Here is a 23,066-nt window from a genome sequence, read left to right as displayed (position 1 = left end):
ATAAAAGATCTCATGTTGTATGATTTCATTTATATTAAACACCCAGAACAAGGAATTCTGCAGAGTCAGAAAATACATTAGTGGTTGTCTAGGGATAGGTAGTGGAATAAATAGAAATGACTTCTAGGAGTAGTGGAATAAATGGAAATGACTGCTAACGGGTACTGGGTTGTTTGTTTTTGTGGGTGATAAAAATGTTCTAAAATTCACTGTGGTGATAATCATATAAACTCTGAATATACTAAAAACCACTGAGTTATATATTTTAAATGGTGAATGAATTATATCTCAATAAAGCCATTTTATAAAAAATTTTTTTTAAAAAGTGAGGCTGGCCATGAAATGTCAAGGTTATAAAAACAAAAACAAACTGAAGAATTGTTTCAGAATAAAGGAGTCTAAAAAGGCATGACAACTAAATGCAGCTTTTAATTTGTGATTTTTCTTTTCCTATAAAGGGCATTATTGGGACAAACGGCAAGATCTGAATGAAGTCTACAGACCAGCTTACAGTAGTATATTTAATGTCAATTCCCTGATTTTGCTAACTGCACTAAAGTTAGGTAAGAGAATGCCCTTACTTTTGTAATACAGAATAAAGTATTTAGAAATAAAGAAATTAAAAGTCTCATGCTTTACCAGCTGAGCTAGCCCAGCTAACCAAAAGAATATTGACTTCCCATCCTGAGGAGTCCTGTTACATTCGCTAATAGAATGGCAAGAATCCCTAGAGTACATGGGCCTAGTGAAGGAGGACAGAGCAACACACCAGGTCTTTGATAATGAAGCTTGTACTTATGAACCTTGTTTTTATGAAATTGAAACCTAGCCTAGTATTACATATTGCCTAAGAGTTACCTCCTGAAAGCTCAAATGTAGTCTCACTCTAAGATAAACTCAACATATAAACTCACTACCTATTCCCTGGTGTGGGACATGACTCCTGGGGAAGAACCTTCCTGGCACCAAGAGATTATGACCAGCACCAACTAGCGAAGCATTTGGAAAAAGACCTTGACCAAAAGGGGGAAATAATACAAATGAATTTTTATGGCTGAGATTTCAAAGTGAGTTGGGAAGTCATTCCAGAGGTTATGCTTATGCACATCTTGGGAGGATTTCACATTTACTGATTGCCTCAGTAAATAGTTACTCAAGCCGGGGGGCTCTTGAAGGCCCTAGAGACATATGGACACAATAGGCAGGGCAGATAAACCCAGGAATTCAGCATCCTGCCAGGGGGCTTATTTTGAAATATAGGATAATATATCCCTCTAATGTATTGGTGTTGGACTCATTTATAATTTTCCTACATATGGTTCTTCTGGCCCTTTTATTTGAACCTATAATTAGCATTATACCCATTAAATATGTGTCCCAGAGACTTAAATCTTCTGGCTTTTAATATGAGCCCTGAATCTCAGCAGAGTTGTAGCCAACACCTACTCTCCAATTCATCTGACTCACCCAGGACAACTGAAAAAAGGATGATGGTGGGCAATGCCCATCCCCAAAAAATAGAGAGTATTTACAACTGCAAGCATCCATCCACCCCACAGGATCTAAGTCTCTCTCAATTGGAAGCAGAGTGGGCATAACCATACCAAAATGCTCAAGACTGAGGAATGAACAAGCATAATGAGGGACTGCAACTATGAACTAAAGTAGATTTATTATTATTCTAGAAATGAAAGAACTTGTAACACTGATATAAAGACAGTGCTCAACTCACTCAACTCATAGGTTCTGAGGGGAGGGAGAGGGAAGAATAGGTGTAACATGGGGCATTTCTGGAACACTGGAATTGTCCTGAATGACATTGCAATGACAGGTACATTTTGTCAAAATCTATAAAATTGTATGGTGCAAAGTGTAAACCATAATGTAAACTATAGACCATGGTTAATAGCAATACTTTAATATGTGTTCATAAACTGTAACAAATGTACTACACTAATGAAAAATGTTGTTAATGGGGGAAAGTGTGGGAGGGGGAGGGAATGAGATATATGGGAATCCCCTATATTTTCAATGTAACATTTATGTAATCTAAAGTTTCTTTAAAAATAATAATAATAAAAGAAGTAAAGGAGCATCATGTTTGCATCTTACTCTCAAAAGGATCAGACACAAAATAACATGTACATAGAAAAAGAAAATGACAAAGCAAATTTGTTAAAATTTAACATTTGGGAAATCTGGGTAGAGTGTGTATGGGAATTCTTTTTTATGCTTGCAACTTTTCTGTAAATGTGAAATCATGTCAAAATAGAAGTTTAAACATATGTATATATACAAGTGTGTGTGTAAATATATACACACACTTATTTTGTTAGTTTCAAAAGAAGATTGCACTCATTTAAAAAGTTGAGGATGGAAAGCAGAATGTTGTGATGAAATAAGCATTCCAGAGGTCTGAGGTATGGCAAGTGTTGACAACAGGTCAAATGGTGAAGGAATAAATCATGGGGGAGAGAGCACACAACAACATGGAAAGGAAACTAAATAACCAATGCAAACAGGGATATGAAGCATAGGGAGATGAAACGGTCTCCAAGTTCCTAAGGAAACTTGGATATAAGGTCATGAGAGAAGGGTCACATAACAATCCCAGACAGGATGCTATTGACTCCTCGAGGTCTGCTCTGCAATCTCCAGCCTTGATTCGGGTTTCCAATAAAATAATGTGTGGTCAAAAAGATAGCTTAACTTCTACAAAACTCGGTCTCCAGTGCAGGGAGGATGTGCAGGTAGGTCTAAGTCCACACTTGACAGGCCATTCCCCAAGGCGTCTAAAATCTGCAAGCCTCCTCCAGGGTGAATGGGCTGGTGGGGTGATTAGATAAGAAAAAGAGTGAGAGCTCCCAAGACTCACTCTGACCTTCTGCCCGGCACAAAAGCAGGTATTTGGGAGCTATGTGAAGGTTCTACTTGCCTAAGAATTTTCAGGCCAAGATGCCCTCTAAGCAGTACACTATAAATTATCACATACTAGACTACAGCAGAGATATACAAAGTCACCTTAAAGAAAAAGTTTTTCCATTGAGTCACAATTAAGGAAATAAATCACATTCTAACACTTGTTAGATACTTAGAATCAACTAAACACACATTCGTATCTACTGAATAAAATGAGATACTCAATCTCTGCTTGTTTCTTTCTTATTCAGTTCCAAAATTAGTCATTACTACTTTCCTGAAGGTGCCCTTCTTATGATTTCAACACACTTTTATTGGATCTCTACCCTAAAAGAAGTTAACCTCCACCCAGAATTTTCTGAATAACACCCCTTTCTATTCCCACTGTTTGACCTTAAGTTCTGATTCTTCATTTCTTCTAAACACTGACTAAAAGCCTTCAAAAAAGTCTTCTAACATTTGATGCTAACTCTTCACTGCTGCACAGAAACAAAAAAACATAAAGCTCAAACTGCTCTGCTTACATTTTTAAACAAATTTTTGATGTTTTCCTTTTACAATTCATTTTCTTTCTTCCTTATTCAGATCTCAAAGACATCAAAATATGTAATTTTTAAAAACTATATCTACCCCTAACTATGAAAAAATTAGGTCTTTCCATTTCCTAAAGAATATTCAATATCTATTATTCTCTTGGAGGCATAAGGAGAAGCTTCTAATCAGCATTTCCAAAAGTGCTCTGTGGCTACATTTTGTAGCATGAAACTTTCCTATAACAAGGTGCCATTCCATACCATGAAGCAACAGTGCCTGGCAAGTGATACGGAAGAAATGAAGAATATGCTTGATTTTATAGAGCTGAAAATACACTCTCTGATTTTCAAAAGTAATTCATTATGAATAAGCAGGGGAAAAGTCCATTTACTGATTTAAAGAAAATACGGTATCCATCTCCATATCCAGTAAGTATATAATGGAGAAAGTGGTGGAAGAAAATAAAGAAAGGAGAGGAGACAGAGGAAAAAAAAGGGAGAGAAGAGTCTGCGAAGGGGAAGATAAATGGAAGATGGAGAAAACATGAGGTCAAAAAGTGCTGGGTGACTGGCAGAGAGAGAAGAAAAAACAATCATGAGCAAAAGAACAAACTCAAGATTTATATACAGTAATGAAGAGTATACTGAATTCATTCTGGGAGAAAAGAAAAGCTGTTCTTAATTAATACTATAAATTACAGCCCTGAGTACACATGAGTTTAGTCTTTGGCATATAACTCAAATAAAACAAAACAGTATCTTGTGTCCTTCAGGCACTTAGTTATAAATATACAGAAAAAAGACACACATTATGTTCTATTACTGACTCCATATGTTCACAGCAATGAAGAAAGGAGTTGGTGAATAAACAATTCATAAATAACATTAATGAGTAATTCTGCTACAGAACTTTTAAAAGAAATCCATAAAAATATTTTATTCATCTATTATGAACTACTCCAAATTTATAACTAAACAAACACAGAAGAAATAAGCCTATACAAAGGTACCTTAAGAAAATAAAACAGCCATTCTGAAATCTTCCAATTGTTTAGAGCTACCAGCAGTACTTTCTGCAATGATCAAAATATTCATATGCTGTGACATCCAATATGGCTGCCACCAGCCACCTGTGGTTATTACACACTTGGACTATGGGAAGAATGACTAAGGAAATGAATTTTTCACTGAAATTAAATGAACTTAAATAGCTACATGTGGCTACTGTCAACCATATCGGAAAGTGCAGATTTAGAGAATAGCTAAAATAGTTCAAAATGTTTTTTACTCTCATTTTGGTACAAAACTTGTCCTTATGTTTATATATAAAACTATTCAACATTACAGGGAGGTGGGGGGGTGGGGAAGGAAGGGCAGGGGGTTGTACACTTCAGAAGTTCAAAATATAGGAAGGCATAAAATAGCTTTTACAAACTTGAGAATGATGGTTATGACAATAAAACCAATAAGTGTATGATGACACCTTTAAACTTTTAAAATCTGTATTACCAATTACATTCCATATTATAATCACTTAAAGGTAAGTTGTAGCAAGAGATATGATCACAGACTTTAACACTGTCCAAGACTTTTAGGTTTGCATCTCAAACAAAATTTTGCCAATTATGTTTAAAAAAAATAAAAATACAAACACACCTCTACTCACCTAGTCATTCAGGGAACAAACTATCTGCAGTCAGAAGTCCTACTGAAGTATATACTTTAAGGGTTTTTTTTTCTCCCAACCAACCTAGCAGCTTGAAAAGTTGTTAATACTAATGACAATACAGTGATAGCCAGCATTTCTTGAGCATTTACTACATTCCAGGTACTGTGCTAACATTACACATTCATTATCATATTTAATCTTCACAACATTCCTAGATGGTAGATATTTCTGTTTGGAGCTGGGGGAACTTAGGCACAAGGAAATCTTAGATTCCAGCCAACTCTTTTTAGTATGTCTTATCCAGGAGTGGCAAACTGATAGCACATGTGGTGAATTTCTTCTTTCTTACACACATGGCAGTCACTACTAAATGATCACAGAATGATGTCCAACCGATGCTCCAATCTGCCATCGACCCTGGCAACAACTAATAACTACTGTATTACTCCAGCCCACCACAAACACCACCGGCACACGTGCATTCATTTGACAGATATTTATTAAGCACCAACCAGGTACTAGCTTCTGTACTAGGAACTGAGGCTATCTTGGTGAAAAATAATGCTTTCATGGACCTTACAATCTAATTGGGGGAAAAGAACATGTAAACAACTAAAAATATTCATTTCATATCATGACAGGTGCTAAGAAGAAAATAAAATCTGGAGTGGCAGGAGTTGGACAGGGCAATTTTGCTCCAGAGGTTCCAGTAAGCCCCTGCAAAGGGAACTGATCCTGAGACCAAAACCAGAAGACAGGGGCAGCAACGTGAACCCCCAGGAGTGCACTAGTCCTTAGATTTATTATAGGACTAAAGCGACTGTGGGAATAGGCTTGTCCAAATTCCATAGGGCAGGCCACAAGCTAGGAACCCTGCTGAAGGTTCTCGAGGAATTCACCGGAGAAGCTGCTACCTGAAGCAGAGATGGGAGTCCTCTTGACTGCTGGACCATCAGTTCTCCCTTGAAGGCCTTCAACTGATTGGAAGGGACATCTCCCACTGCTGAAGGCAGTCTCCTCAATCCATGGGACATGTAATCAACTAGAGATGCAATCAACTGACTGATGATTTAAATCCACAAAACATCCTCACAGTAACAATCAAGCCAGTGCGTGCTTGACCAAACGACCAAATGACCAAATGACTGAACACCAAAACCTAGTCAAGTTGACACATAAACTTAATAACCATCACAAGGAGTAAAGGGGGAAGAGTAAATACAAAGTCTAAGAGACAAAAATGATGTAGGTGGATTCTGGGGTCAGACGGAAGGTCAATAAATGAGGGCCAGTATGGTAAGAGATGGCATCAGATAATTAGGAGAGGAAGACTGAGACCTCATAGCTCATGCTATGCAGTTTTGGTTTTATTCTACTACAAAAGGAATTCACTGGGGGGGGGGGGCAATAGATCAACTTTAATAGCATTGCTCACTCTAATTCTACTGCAAATGTGCAAAAACTACTCTGTATCCACATTTCTCTATGACTTGGTGTGAGTCTTTTTTGTACCTGCATGAATTTAGCTGGGGTTTTACGATACAGTATCTTGGTTTGATCCTAAGACAACTCAAATCCTTTCATGAATAAGAGTGGTTAATACATTATAGATACAGAAAAAGAGAGCTTTCTCATTAGCTCTCTTAATTTTGAGTGCATATAAACTAGAACAACCTGTCATTTTTAGTCTTAAGACCAAAACTTTAAAACCACCTTTAAAAGAAAAAATGCTTTTCTTGCCCTTCTTTCCAAATCTGTTGAGAACTAAACATATAAAAAGTCTTTTCCATCAAATGTATGTTCAAATGTTAGGCTTTTACCATAACAGGAGTTTGTTAATAATCAGAATATCGTCAAAGCTCAATATTGATTTCTCCATAAAACTGGAAAGATCTTTTTCTCCAACCTGTTAAGGAAACTCCCTATCTTTACAAATGCTATTGAAAGAGCTCAATTTTAAAATTTCTTACATGTGGCGAAGTCCACAGGAGTAAGTACCTTAATGTGTTTCAATTTTATTAGAAGGAAGATTTCTTGAACACACAAACCTATGAACAAGTTTGCTAATGTGTTACACAAAAGGCCATTTGATGTTACATATGGTTTAACTTTACAAACAAAATTTACTCCCAGTATATTTTCATTTGCTTTCATCTCTGCACTGATCAAAACTCTTCCCTAATGGTAGAAATAGCCCTTTCAACAAAAATCACATGACAGCACATTCCTCACTCTGCTAAAAGCATATTTTCTACCTGAATAGTACCAGTGAGGGACTAACACTGAGTTAAAAGATAAAAATTACTAACTGAACAATGAGGCTGGGCCAGAGGATGCCAACAAAATAATTATCAGTACCAGGAACCAAAATATCTACAAAAAGAAAGAAAGGAAAAACTTTCAGTAAAAATAAAATTCAAACAGCTAAACTCAAGTACATAGGGAAACACTGTTTGGGATATTAAAATTTCATAATTATGTGAAATAATAAGACATGTTTTAAGTGAAAAATGATTTTTAAAGTGATACCAATATATTATAGAGTAATATTAGAATTAAAACAGAAATAAACATCAGCAATGTAAACATCAATTAATAATGCTATATGTAGCAGGCAGAATAATGGCCTCCCAAAGATGCCCAGGTCCGAATCCCTGGAACCTGTGAATATTTGACCTGACATGGCAGCATGGATTCAGCAGATGTGAATGACTCTAAGGCCCTTGAGATGGGGAGATTAGATTGGATTATTCAGGTGGGCACAGGGTAATCAAATAAATCCTTTGAAGTAAAGAACGTTTTCTCAGCTTGGCGAGAGGGAGAGACATGATGACCAAAGAAGGGTCAGAAAGTTAGGCCGGCTCAAAGCTCAATGAAGAGGGCCATGAACCAAGGTAGAAGGGCACCTCTAGAGGCCAGGAAAGGAAAGGCAGATTCTCCCCCAGCGCCTCCAGTGAGGAGCGCAGCCTGCCAACACCTAGATTCTAGCCCAGTGAAACCATGGCGACCTAACTGTAAAACTGTAAAACAATCCATTTCTGTTGCTTTAAGCCACTAAGTTCGTTGCAATTTGTTACAGCAGCACAGATAACTCACACACTGTTAAAGAAATAATCATGATAGAGTTAAGCTCCCTAAGAAGGTGAGTAAAAATTTTAAATAAATGCTGTTGGAATAACTGGGAACAATATGTAAAAATTAAAGTGAGATGTATATTTTATAATTAACATTCATTCAACAAACACTTAGAGAGTCAGGCACTGTACAAAGCACAGAGGGTAAATGTAAAATACTTAAAATGAATAAAATCCCTGACTTCAGAGTAAACAGCAAACGATTAAAGAGTGGAATACATTTTTTTCATACTTCAAAAAAAGATAAAAAAGAAAATGTGATACTTTATCAGATCTTGAGGAGCATTACTTTTTAAGTTTTGAAACCAAAAAAAAAAAAAATACAACTTTCCACTGTATCACAACTTCAAAAGGGTGTCAATAACCAGGTAGGTTGGGAGGAAATACACCAAATATAAAATATTGGCTAGTTAATAATGTTTTCAAAATGCTCTTTCATAGTTTGTAAAACTGTTTCACAACAATTCAAGGTGATGGTGGTGGGGTAATGTATGCAAGCCCTGTATGACATGCATGTTTGTTATCTAAGTTCACAACTTTTTCTATATATTTATTGTTTATGGATGTTCGTGTATGAATGATAAACTTCATTTAAAAAGCAAAAATGCAAAATTTTGGTGGTGAAGAGATGTATGGGTGCCTTGTATAATGATATGCATGTCTGTTTTGTAAATTCACAAATTTCACTATACATTTATTGTATATGTAAGTTCATATATGAATGTTATACTTAAATAAAATTTTATTTTAAAAAGTTTCAAAAGGTAACTAAAACTGAAGGAAAATAGATAAATCTTTTGCCCATGGTAAAATAGGTTCATTTATTTTTGAGTTGTAAGAGTCCTTTATATATCCTGGATATAAATCCTTTAAGAGATATGTGTTTCACAAATATTTTCTCCCAGTCTGTGGCTTGTCCTTTCATTTTCTTAACATTTTGAGGAGCAAACATATTTAGTTGTGTTTTTTGGTGTTTTTTTGGTTGGTTGGTTGGTTGTTTTTATTTTTACTTTTTATTAAATTCTTTTTTTTTTAAAAGATACATAGATCACAAAAAATGTTACATTAAAAAATATAAGAGGGGGAAGTAGCTGTGGCTCAATCAGTTGGGCTTCTGTGTACCATATGGGAGGCCTGGGTTCGCGTCCCAGGGCCTCCTTGTGAAGGCAGGCTCGCCCGCACGCTACGGAGTGCCGCTGGGCCCACAAGTGCGTGTAGAGCCGACTCAGCAAGGTGACACAACAAAAAAAGGGAGACAAGCAAAAACGCAGAAGAGCGTGCAGCAAATGGACACAGAGAGCAGACAGCAAGCAAGCTGCAAGGGGGGAGGGGAAATACAATAAATAAATAAAGACACAGAAGAACCCATAGTGAATGGACACAGAGAGCAGACAGCAAGCAAAAAGCCACAAGGGGGGGGGAACAAAACAAAAAAATATATATAAGAGGTTCCCACATACCTCACCCCCACCCCACCACTCCTCCACATCAACAACCTCTTTCAGGGAAACGGACTTGGCCCAGTGGTTAGGGCGTCCGTCTACCACATGGGAGGTCCGCGGTTCAAACCCCAGGCCTCCTTGACCCATGTGGAGCTGGCCCATGCGCAGTGCTGATGCACACAAGGAGTGCTGTGCCACACAGGGGTGTCCCCCGTGTAGGGGAGCCCCACGCGCAAGGAGTGCACCCCGTAAGGAGAGCCGCCCAGCACGAAAGAAAGTGCAGCCTGCCCAGGAATAGCGCCACACACACGGAGAGCTGACACAAGATGACTCAACAAAAAGAGACACAGATTCCCAAGCTGCTGACAACAACAGAAGCGGACAAAGAAACAAGATGCAGCAAAATAGACACAGAGAACAGACAACCGGGGTGTTTTTTAAAAAAAAAAAACCTTTTTCATCAGTATGGCACATTCATTGCATTTAGTGAACACATTTTGGAGTACTGCTGCACCGCATGGATTATAGTTTACCTTGTCGTTTACACTTCACCAGTCCATTCAGTTGGTTATGGCAGGATATATAATGTCCAGCATCTGTCCCTGCAATATAATTTAGGACAACTCCAAGTCCTAAAAATGCCCCCACATCTCATCTCTTCTTCGTATTTAGTTTTGATGAAGTCCCCTTTCTCAATATCTTTTCTTTCTCGGCTTGGGATTTTTGTGTCCTATCTAAGAAATATTTTCCTAAATAAAGGTTACCAAAAAGTCAGTGGAAGGTGGGGAGTGGAGATGATAAAAGATTTCAACACAATATCAATGATATACCAATAGCAAATAAGCACATGAAAAGATGCTTACCATAATTAGTGAACAGGAAAATGAAAATTAAAACCACAATGAAATATCACTGCACACCTAGTGAAAATGCTAAAATTAAAAATACTGACAGTACCAAATGTGAGTGAGGATGTAAAGCAATTGGAACTGCTGGTAGGAATGCAAAACGGTATAGCCACATTGGAAAACACTTTGGCAGTTTCTTAAAAAGTCAAGCAGGCATCTACCCCATGCCCTGCAATTCATTCCTAGGTATTTACTCAAGAAAAATGAAAGTATACATCCACACAAAGACCTATGCCTGAAGTTTTATTATAGCTTTATTCATAACAGCCCCAAACTGGAAACAGCACAAATGTCCATCAATTGGTGAAATGATCAACTGCAGTCCACCCATACAGAGAAATAATTCTAGGCAACAAAAAGGAACAAACACAATATGGATGAATATCAGACCTGTCATACTAAGTAAAAGAAACGAGACACAAAATAACATATTCTATAATTCCACTTATATGACATTCTGGAAAAGGCAAAACTCTAGGTGCAGGAATCAGAGCTGTGGTTGTCAAACACTAAGTTTGGGAGAGGGAAGGGGAAAGAAGGATGGGAAGTGTTTACCACAGAAGGGCCTGAGGGAACTTTCTGGTGTCTGGGAAATGCTCTCTTATCTTGATCATGGCGGTGGTTACAAAACACTATACACATTTGTCAAAACTGTCAAGGAATTTTACTATAACTTATATCTCAATAAACCTGACTTAAAACACATACAAAAAAATCATTAACAGATAAGGCATAAAGGGCATGGAGAAAGCACCACTAGCTCTTAAAAGATTTTTGTTCCATGGACCCCTTTGTCAGTCAAGGGAAAACCACAGACTCCTTACTAAGTCCACACTATACGGTGTATTATTTAATAAATAGCCATACCCTCACCAACACATCCCTATAAGAATTAATGTTTCTGAATTTCAATTCAAACTCACGAAGCCCTTGTTCAGAACCCCTGTGCTAGATTATACTTCTCACCCTCACTGCTTTGTGCTCTCAGCCCTCGTCTTTCACCCTGGCCTATCGATTCTGATTTCAACATTCCATTAACTGCAATCCCCTTCTCTCCATCCTATTTATCACTCACCTGACTACTCCAACTAGCCCTGCTAACACTCCCCACTCCAAGTCACACACAAATCCCAAAGCACTTCTTGCTTTTCCTGCACCTCTCCATGCACCCTTAAACACACATGCCTCTCCTCACACGTGGTGCTTCTGCCCGAGAGCCCTCTCTCCTTTCTCCACTCATTGAATACGGCTCACCGTTTGAAACCCAAGCTAAGGATGACTTCATCCTCCTTTGCCCATAGCACTTTATCCCAGTGCACATTTATCATGATTACTTGCCCCTCTCTTTGGTCTTTAGGGAAAGGACATGTTTTATTCAGCTCTGTACCTTCAGCAAGTAGCTTAGTTCCAGGCACATAATGGTGTCCAGTATTGAGTCTGTAAGTGAGTTAATTAATAAAAATAATAACTAATACAGAGCACTACCTATGCGCCAGGTACCACGGGAAGGATATTCCACATATGAACTGATTTGACCCTTACTAACCTTTAGATTCTATTATCTCCATTTTACAGATGAAGTAACTGAGGCCCAGAAAAGTTAAGTGACTTGTGTAAGGTTACACAGCTGGTAAGGAGTGAACCCAAGCTCTTAACCACAAGGACACACTACCTTTTAACAGTCAATGAGCCAATGAAAAAGTGAAAGCAACTCATCCAAGAAGGGGAAAACATAAAAGGACTTTCAAAATTACATGTTATTCTGTTATGGTACTGCCTTTTTGAAATTTAAAGGCCCAGAATATGACAAGAAGAAATATCACAAGCCAGGAAATATAGACAAATAAACAAGAGGACAGTTTCCCAAGCTCTGCCCCCAGCATCAAATGCCATTGTTACCATGACATTTCATGAATTTGTTTACCTTGTGCAACGTGGTATATAACGGAAATACTCTCAAATATAGTCCCGTTCAATGATGTTTTACTTATATGCATAATATTCAAAATTAAAGTGTTCACATTTGGAATAGTCATTGTGTTGTTTGACTTTTTCAGGAATGGAGCAGTCTGCCTGAAAGGATGTTTAAAACACTGCAAATGAACCTGGTAATGGTCCCTGAGATAAGTGGACACCTGTGCCAAAGCACATTTCTGTTCAGCTCTCCAAAGGGAACATGCACCTGCCTACAGGGTTCACAGCTGGCACACCAGGAAGTTTTGTCATTTACAATTTTTCAACATCAAATTATATATTGTGCTGTGAATCCCATATTTTAAAATGTTACAACCTGTGTATTGATTCACAGTTCATTTAGGATGCCTACAAACATATCACAGTTACAAAGATTAAGTATAATGAGTCAACCACCAAGAGGAGTTGAAATGCAGTCCTGTTAATTAGTGCAGATAATCTACACACAATGTACAATTTTGTTAACAGGCTTTCTGGTAACAGAGTAAGAGCCAACTTCCTAATAAATGTTCCTATTAATAATGGCTACAGTAATAAATGGGAACTAACACTAAAGTAGAAAGAATTCTTAGCAAATACATATTATTTCACCCACTGAGCCTTAAAGAGAAGCTCCCAACCAGTAGCACTGTGATCTAGGGCTCCATTCCACTGGACTCTCCAGAAGACTAGAGATGTCTCTCCCCCAAAACTGGAATATAGGCAGGCTCTATGAGGATAGGGATCCTGGGCAATTTTATATACTATGGCATTCCTAGCAACTAGAACAGTATCTAACACATGGAAGGCACTTGGTAAGCACTTTCATGAAAGTGGAATCAAAGAAAGACTAAGGCTGATCCCAATGTGAAGGCAGGCTTTCTGGCTCCTGAAGTTTATTATTCTTTTTATTCTACCAGACTTTAAAGAGAACCTCCTGCAGGCTGGATGGCTAATCTAAAAGGAGGTTTCCTGACAACAAAGAGATGGAAGAGAAGGGAAGTAGTATTACATAGCTACAGTCGCAAGATCATGAAACCACACAGTCATAAGATCATGGAACCACCTACAGCTAGACACAAAATCCAACATTAACAGCAGGGTGAAAAATAAATAAATTTTCAAACTTTGCTTGAAAATTCTAAGGTTGACGACGCACTTGGCACAGTGGTTAGGGCGTCCGTCTACCACATGGGAGGTCCGCGGTTCAAACCCCGGGCCTCCTTGACCTGTGTGGAGCTGGCCCATGCGCAATGCTGATGCACGTAAGGAGTGCCATGCCACGTAGGGGTGTCCCCCACGTACGGGAGCCCCACGCGCAAAGAGTGCACTCCGTAAGGAGAGCCGCCCAGCACGAAAGAAAGTGCAGCCTGCCCAGGAATGGCGCTGCACACACGGAGAGCTGACACAACAAGATGATGCAACAGAAAGAAACACAGATTCCCATGCTGCTGACAACAACAGAAGTGGACAAAGAAGATGCAGCAAACAGACACAGAGAACAGACAACCGGGATGGGGGGGAGGGGAGAGAAATAAATAAATAAATAAACCTTTTTTTAAAAATTATAAGGTTGATGGTTAACAATAACCATTACCAGGGAAACGGACTTTGGCCCAGTGGTTAGGCGTCCGTCTACCATATGGGAGGTCCGCGGTTCAAACCCCGGACCTCCTTGACCCGTGTGGAGCTGGCCATGCGCAGTGCTGATGCGCGCAAAGGAGTGCCGTGCCACGCAAGGGTGTCCCCTGCGTGGGGGAGCCCCACGCGAAAGGAGTGCGCCCGTGAGGAAAGCCGCCCAGCGTGAAAAAGAAAGAGCAGCCTGCCCAGGAATGGCGCCGCCCACACTTCCCGTGCCACTGACGACAACAGAAGCGTACAAAGAAACAAGACGCAGCAAATAGACACCAAGAACAGACAACCAGGGGAGGGGGGGAAATTAAATAAATAAATAAATCTTTAAAAAAAAAAAAAAAAACAATAGCCATTACCAAAAGGGAAATGCAAGTTTTCACTGTAAGGTAAAATCTTTCAAGATCCTGAATAAAGAAAAAGATACTGATTCTTATAAATATATATATTCTACATATAAAATAGAAACTTCCCTCAATCATGCTAGGAAAAAAACTGATTAAAGAGTTTTTTTATCCATGACATCTGTGTTTTCAAATCTGTTCTTTCTTCTCTCCCCATGTGACAAAATTAGACAGCTCTGTGCTGTGGGATGGGAAATGTACAGAAGATACTGCCACCAAAGCCAATTCTTCTGGGCCCAGAGGTTGGTAGGCCTTACTTCTGGTTTTGTCATTCTGCTATTTTCTTACCATGTGCCACCAAATACTACTACTTACAACTAGATCATATCAGGTGACAGAAGAACAGATAATAATAAAAGCCCAGAAGGCAAATCAAACAGACACTAACTACCATGTGCCTTCACCATACTGCTCTAGCTGATTACAAAAACAAATACTCCATTGATTTCTATGGGCCAATGCTGAAGGAAATTAACATATTATGGTGGTATTAATATATCTCTTTCTTATTTATTACCTCTTAAAAGCTGATTGATGACATGAGCACATTCAAACATAGGTATATATCTTTGAACTTAGGTGTGCAGTAGGTAGCTTGTTCACCCACTGATCTGCACCCAAAGGTAGCTTTTATTTCCTTCACTTGCTCAATGCCATTGACACATGCTCCTTGACTCTGAGGTTACAAAGTCACATCTTAGCAGGAGGTGAAAGCACAGAAAGCAGTTAAGGATTATCTTCCTACCACCTCTATTAACATCCCCCATCATAGAAATTCTGTGGGGGAAATTCTTTGAAGGCATAACATCCTTCACTCATTCTGAAAACCAACTGTGCAATAAAATTCCAAATGTTCTTCTAAAAGTATTTTCCCAAGTCACTGAATTTCAATTATCTTAAATTTCCTTTTTTTTTAACACTTCAGAATTGTTTTTTCTTGGTATAAACCAATAAAATGCATTTATTTCATTGTAACTCACTAAATTTCAGAAGGTTTCTGATTTTATAGCAATTTTATCAATTCTATACAGAAAAGGTCACTTCGAACACAAAAATATTAAATATTTGATTTCCTAAGACAGATATTTCACAAAATTATTCTGTTCTATGAATTTTGATATAAAGAGTCAATGACGATAAATGAAACATCATGTAATTGCCTGAGAAAAAATTTTCTACAAAATGTTGATGAAGAATAATCTTATTATTTGATAATAATACCAGTGCTGGTGAAGATACAGTTAAAGTAAAACTCTAAAATACTGTTAATGACAGTGATTTCACTGTGAGAACCTTTTCATAATACAATAACTTTAAATTAAAATAAAAAGCACATTTTGGGCTTTAATGTATTTTATATATATTATAAAAATTAGAAGATACTTACATCCAACAATTAAGGAACGATTAAGTAAATTGTGATATTTCCTCCAACAGAATATAAGTATGGGATGTAAAAAGGCTAAAAAGCTCATGGAATGGGAAGTGGATTTGGCTCAACTGATAGAGCATTTGCCTACCATATGGGAGGTCCAGGGTTCAAACCCAGGGCCTCCTAACCCGTGAGATGAGCTCACCCATGCGCAGTGCTGATGTGCGCAAGGAGTGCTGTGCCATGCAGGCGTATCCCCCACGTAGGGGAGCCCCACACACAAGGTGTGCGCCCTTGTGTGGAGATCCACTCCACGCAAACAAAAGCACAGCCTGTCCAGGAATGGCACCGCACACACAGAGAACTGACACAGCAAGATGATGCAACAAAAAGAGACACAGATTCCTGGTGCCATGGACAAGAATGCAAACGGACACAGAACACCCAGCAAATGGACACAGAGAGCAGACAATGGGAGGGAGGGGAAGGGGAGAGAAATAAATTTAAAAAAATTTTTTAAAGCTCATGGAATAACATGGTAACAAGAGGGATACAAAATAGGTTTGAGATTACAGTTACATAAAAAGTGCAAATGCTAAAAGCCTGAAGAGGCTCAACAACATTATAATGGTTACTGTGTTACGATGATGGAGTTAGGAATTTTCTTTCTATTCACTTTTCAAAGCATAGGTATTCTTACACAATTTCTCCAAATATAAATAAGCAAAATAAAATAAATCTGAAGAATCTTAATGGGCATGAGAATAGATAAGAGAATACCAAGGGTGCTAGATTAATCATAAAACTATTTCCATACCTGAGCAAAAGGTTAGATTATCACTGGAAACTGTCTTCCACATCAAGCACACTGGGTACCCTCCCTGACCTCACTTCAGAATCTCTTCAACATCTGCCATATACAAAGTCAGCTCTTCCTCGCACACAAGTTCAAAACATCTCACCACAATCTACATAAAGAGGCTTTTGCCTTACAGAAGAAATTCTGCTACTCTAGTAACTTAATTTTGGGGGATGTAATCTAAGATGAACCCCAAGCTTTTACCACATTCCATCTCTAAAACAGAGTTTAGCTAGTTTCCTATTTCCCTAACACAGAAGGACTGTGTTTACAGAGATGTGAAAACAAAACTCAGGAGCCCCATATTCATTTCATCCCTTAGACCAAGAAAAATGAAAATGTATACAGACAAATGGTGAAAACAAACTAAAGTTGCCAAACATTCAGTTTCTGTATGTTTAAAGTGAGAACGTTTGTTCAAAGATTATTAAATTTGCCAGTGGGGCAAAGACTTCATAGCAGATAAGTTCATAATACTGAAAATACAATATAAGAAACTGACATTATTAAATAAGGAACAATCCACCAAAAATCTCAATCCAGATGGCAAGCATTCATACAAATTTTTCTATGAGCATATTATATAATGTGATATGTATTTTTTAAATTAACAAAGCCTTCTTTAAAGTAGATCACTGGTAGGCTTACTGAGTACAGCTTCAGTAGAATGGTGGTAAGGAAGAAGCACCTTTAGGTCAACAAATACTGACTGAATGACAACTACATTCAGGCATTTTGTGACTAGAGACGGTTATAAAGAAGAGAGGGAGTAGTCTTCTGCTTTCACAGAGCTGCCTACCCAGCAGGGAAAAAAAGCATGGCAACAATAAAAATACAATAGGAAGATTCAGTCAGTCGACAAATTGTTTACTGTGTCAGGCATTGTGGGACCGGTGCAGAAACAGTAAGAGTGGAAAAAAGAGGAAAAAAAGGACTGGAAAGCTGTCCTAATGAAGCTTACAGTTTGGATGGAGCAAAAGATTTTATTCGAAGAATCATAAAAATAAACCTAAACACACACCTTTGTCAAGTACTAAGGGAGTAAACGACAGTTAAATGCACAGTAAGCAGAGGGAACCCAAGGCAAGACGATCAACGTCTGCTAGACGAGATCAGAAAAGGCCTCACAGAATGCATAATGCTGGACCCAAGACATGAGGAACGAGTAAAATGGATGTGGGACATTCCAAAAAAGGCACTTAAATCCAGAGCAATGACAAGCAGTTCAGTATGGTAGGAAAAGCTATAAGAATATGGCATGGCATGACATGTTACTGGAAGGGCAGGAAAGAACAGGATATTAAGTATCTTAAATTCCATGCTAATGCTTTTTTTTTTTTTGCTAGTCTTTTAAAGTGAGAGAACCTTGAAATTATTCCTGTGCTAGGGTAAAAAAAAAAAAAAAAAACAATCACACAGATCAGAAAGATGAGGGGAGATTTACCATATGACCTGCCAATCCCACTTCTAGACACAGACCCAAAAGAAATGGAAGCAGGGACTCAAACAGGTTTATCACAACAGCAAAAATGTGGAAGCAGCCCAAGTGTCCATCAACAAATCAATGGATAAACAAAAGTTGGTATATTCATAAAATGGAATACCATTAAGCTGTAAAAAGAACCAAGTTCTGGTTTATGCTACAAAATGAACGAACCTTAAAGACATCATGTTGAGGGAAAGAAGCCAGAATTAAAGGACAAATATTTTATGATCTCACTCATACAAAATACCCAGAATAAGCAAATGCATAGAGACAGAATAGATTAGAAGTTACCAGGAGCCAGAGGAGGAGGAGGCAGAATGGAGAGCCATTACTTAATGGGTACAGAGACTATGCTTGGGGTGATGAAAAGGTTTGGTAATGGATGGTGGGGATGGCAGCACAACATAGTGAATGTAATTAATATCACTGAATTGTATATTGGAAAGTGGTTAAAATGAGAAATTTTGAGTTGTATGTATGTTACCAAAATAAAAAAAAAATTTCCTTTTTTTAAAGTGATACAGAAATGACAAAGCTTCAGGAGTATGTTCTGTATAGCCGTAAGTATAACATTGCTTGTAAATAACCTAGAAATACAAAACTGGGTATATAGAGCAATTGAATACAAGATTTTATGTTTATCCATCAGGTATAAACTTACCCCTATGATACTCAGTCCCTTCAGGTAGTCCTGACGAGGCTGGGCTTGAGGGACACAGCCAGCTAGCACTACTTTCTTATTCTCCTCTTGAGCTTTCCTAAAAGATTGAAGAGAAAACTGTGAGAAAGGCCTGGAAGAGAGTCTAGAAATGAAGATTATATCAGTTAAAGTAAGTAAAATGTCAAAAGAGTGGTAAAAATAAAATATGACAGATAAAACCCAAATATTAAGGAATAAACTTAAACAACAATGTAAAGTACTTGCATGCAGAAAACTACAACTCATTGTCATAGCAAATCAAAAAAGACCTAAATAATTGAAAGAACATTCTATGCTCATGGATTGGAAGACTAAATATCATTAAGATGTCAAATTGATATACTCAATGCAGTCTCAATAAAAATTTCACCAGAATTTTAAAAATCAATGGAAAGCACAATTATCAAATCTATTTGGAGGGGTAAAGGTTCTTGAATAGTCAGAAACATCTTAAAAAGGAAAAGTGAAGATGGAGGACTCTCACTTCTGAACTTTAAATCATATTACCTAGCTATAGCAGTTAAAAAAAAGAAAAAGAAAACAGTAGTACTGGCATAATGACAAAAAGACCAATGGAACTGAATTGATGATTCAGAAAGAGACCCTCACATCTATGGTCAAGTGATGTTTGACTAGCCTGTCAAACTCACCCAGCTCAGGCAGAATAGTCCATTCAATAAGTAGTGCTGAGAGAACTGGATATCCATAGCCCAAAGAAGGAAAGAGGAACCCCATCTCATACTTTATGTAAAAAGTAACTCAAAATGTATCAAAAACCTAAAGATAAAAGAACCATAAAGTTTCTAGAAGAAAATGTAGGAATATATCTTCAAGACCCGTGGTAGGTGGTAGATTCTTTTTTTTTTTTCCTCCTCCCCCCCTGACCCTGCTGTTTTTTTTTGCTGTCTGTGTCCATTCACTGGGTGATCATCTCTATTTCTCTTTTTTTGTCTTCTCTTCTCGTTCTCTCCTCTAGGATTCATCAGGATTCAATCCTGGGGACGTCCCACGTGGAGAGAGGTTCCCTGTTGCTTGCACCACCTTGCTTCCTGGTTTCTGTTGCATCTCGCCTTGACTCTCCCCTTCATCTCTCTTTTGTTGTGTCATCACCTTGCTGCGTGGCTTGCCATGCAGGCCTGATTCGCAGCACAGCCACGCCTTTACCAGGTGACCCCAGGGATCAAACCTGGGTCCTCCCATATAGTAGATGGAAGTCCAATCACTTGAGCCATATCTGCTTCCCAGTGGTTGATTCTTAAAGGAGATAAGAGGAGGACTGAGATGGACCACTGATGTTTAATATATGTAGTTTTAATTAACCTTCCTGAAAAAGTGTGGAAATGTACAGAGTTGACAGTAACACATTATAATGATTAACAGCTGGTTTATAAGTGGGAATATGGCTGAAAATAATAGTCTAGGGATGTAAATGCCAATTGGCAGAAAGCTAGAGAATAATCTAGGAACTGAACAGCACAGTAAACCCAGAAGTATATGAGAATTGTGGCTGATGGTACTGATGCAAGAGGGTCCTTTATGAGCTAGAGTAGATGTACATCGCTACTGAAGGGTGATGGGAATGTCGAGAAGCATGGGAAAAATACAACTGGAGTGACCTATTGATTGTGGTTAACAGTAATAATGTAATATTCATGCATCTATGCCAGAGATGTACTGTGTTGATAATGAGGGAGTATGGAAAAAGTGTGCCAAATGTATGGTATGGATCTGGTAATAATCTGATGATATTATCTCATAATTTGTAACAAATGTTCAGCCATGGTGTGGTGTGTTGAAAGAGGGGTGTTGTATGGGAATTTTGCACATGTGCGTGATTGTTTTGTAACTTTACAGCTTGTGTCATAAAAATACATTTAAAAAATAATAATAGGGTGGGGTGCAAGAAAAATACACCAAATGTAAGATAAGAACTATAGTTAGTAAGATTTTGACAATATTATTTCATAATTTGTAACAAATGTCTCACAACAGTGCAAGGTGTTAGTGGGCTAATATATGGGACTCCTGTATGATGTTATACACGTTTGCTTTGTAAGTTCATAACTTTTACTATACTCTTGTTGTTTACATATGTTCATGTAAAAATGATATTTAAAAATAATAATAGTGTGGGTTTGGGGAAAAACACTTTGGTTAGTAGTATTTTAAGGATGCTCTTTAATCATTAGTTAAAAATGATTACAACAATGCAAGGTATTGGTGGTAGAGTGAGGTATGAAAGCTCTGTATGATGCTATGTATAATTGTTTTGTAAGTTCACAACTATCACTATACACTTATTCTTTATATATGCTTATGTATTACTGATATACTTCAATAAATTCTTTAAATGCATTCTTTCCTAGTCTTTGGTGCAGTACAAAAGTAAAATATATTAAAAAAATAATTAAAATTCAAACAGAAGAGAAGAGCATATATAGTAAGTTAAAACCTCATATAGCAGGAATCCCCATTCTCCCCAATCCTGCTCCCCAGATTACAGTTAATGGCTGCTCATGCTCACACTTCTCTGTAAATGGACCCATGTTCATAAATATATGTACACTCTATACACAAAGGTGAAAACCCACATTGATTTTCAAGAACTTGCACTTTTTTCATCCAATATGTCTTGTATACCCTTCCTTTTAATTTCTTTACCTAGAACTCAAGCTCCTCCTTTCAATACATTACAGAGCATTCTACTGTACACATGTACAATAACTCGGCCATTCTTGGTCTAATAGGCACTTGGGTCATCTCTAATTTTCACCGTTATAAATGACTTTACAATGACCATCCTACTAGATGTATCTTTAATATCTGAGAAAGTATTTATGGATGATAGAAAACTAGGTGTGAAATTTAAGCCCTGGTGTCTAACTATTTTCCTAGCAGAAATTCTAAAAAGCACAACTGTTAGTTCAAAAGTATATACATATGGGAAGAGGACTTGGTCCAGTGGTTAGGGCGTCCATCTACCACATGGGAGGTCCGCAGTTCAAACCCCGGGCCTCCTTGACCCGTGTGGAGCTGGCCCATGCGCAGTGCTGATGTGCCCAAGGAGTGCCATGCCACGCAGGGGTGTCCCCCGCGTAGGGGAGCCCCACGCACAAATAGCGCGTCCTGTAAGGAGAGCCGCCCAGCGCAAAAAAAGTGCAGCCTGCATAAGAATGGCGCCGCCCACAGGGAGAGCTGACACAGCAAGATGACGCAACAAAAAGAAACACAGATTTCCGTGCTGCTGACAACAGAAGTGGACAACGAAGACAACGCAGCAAAAAGACACAGAGAACAGACAACCAGGGCAGGGGGGAAGGGGAGAGAAATAAATAAATAAAATAAATCTTTTAAAAAAAAAAAAGTATATACATCTGGTTATTTTAGTTACCATTTCTTTACTTATGAGGAAGCTGGAATATATTTTATACAGATTTTATTCATTCACTCAGGCATGTGTGTATTCAACGAACACTGGGTTCATGTTCAGAGACAGTGGTGACCAAGCAGAACTTGAGTCTTTTCCTAGAAATTATTCATATATTTTGCCCATCTAGAATACTTTTTCAGTTATGAGGTTTGGGGGTATTCTGACAGTTTGTTGTTTGCTTTTATTGTTGGATGCTCAGACACTATTGTTCAAGTACTAAAGTGGGTTTCTGTGTCGCCTTACAACCTCTAAGTTTCTGAAACCAATACAGAGAGGCGAGGTGTCAAGCCTGCTTTCAGGACAGGTGACATTTAGATTATACTACTAAGAAGTGAAAAGTCTCCATAGCTAGCATACTTTTTAATTTTTGTCAACTTTTCCAAGAAAGAAAAATTCAGAACTGGAAGTCATCAAAAACACGAGTAATAGGACTGGCTATTTGTGACCAATACTAACCATATTAAAACCTTCTGACAGGAAGCGGATGTGGCTCAACCTCTCAGACACCTGCCTACCACATGGGAGGTCCAGGATTCAGGTACCACTGCTTCCTAAAAGAAGACAAGCAGACACTGCCTCCTGCAGCAATGAGCTTAGACGTCGCCTCCCACTCCAACAAGCAGAT

General features: G+C 38.1%; 1 protein-coding gene and 1 long non-coding RNA gene across 9 annotated transcripts in view; one reads left to right on the top strand and one right to left on the bottom strand.

Annotated features, from left to right (window-relative positions):
* The window catches only part of CDKAL1 (CDKAL1 threonylcarbamoyladenosine tRNA methylthiotransferase), a 696,475-nt gene that overhangs the window by 497,210 nt on the left and 176,199 nt on the right, over positions 1-23,066 (bottom strand). For all 8 annotated transcript variants that reach the window (XM_058285307.1, XM_058285304.1, XM_058285306.2 and 5 more), the window contains one exon: positions 18,973-19,069. In XM_058285307.1, the coding sequence (XP_058141290.1) occupies positions 18,973-19,069 (97 nt within the window). The remainder of the gene's footprint in view (positions 1-18,972; positions 19,070-23,066) is intronic.
* On the top strand, positions 8,181-13,750 carry LOC131275340 (uncharacterized). The gene is made up of 3 exons (XR_009182773.2): positions 8,181-8,263; positions 12,663-12,713; positions 13,479-13,750. It is a non-coding gene; the product is annotated as an uncharacterized lncRNA (long non-coding RNA).

Source organism: Dasypus novemcinctus, chromosome 22 (assembly GCF_030445035.2).
Source record: "Dasypus novemcinctus isolate mDasNov1 chromosome 22, mDasNov1.1.hap2, whole genome shotgun sequence".
Lineage (NCBI taxonomy): Eukaryota > Metazoa > Chordata > Mammalia > Cingulata > Dasypodidae > Dasypus > Dasypus novemcinctus.
This window is presented reverse-complemented; position numbering and strand designations above follow the sequence as displayed.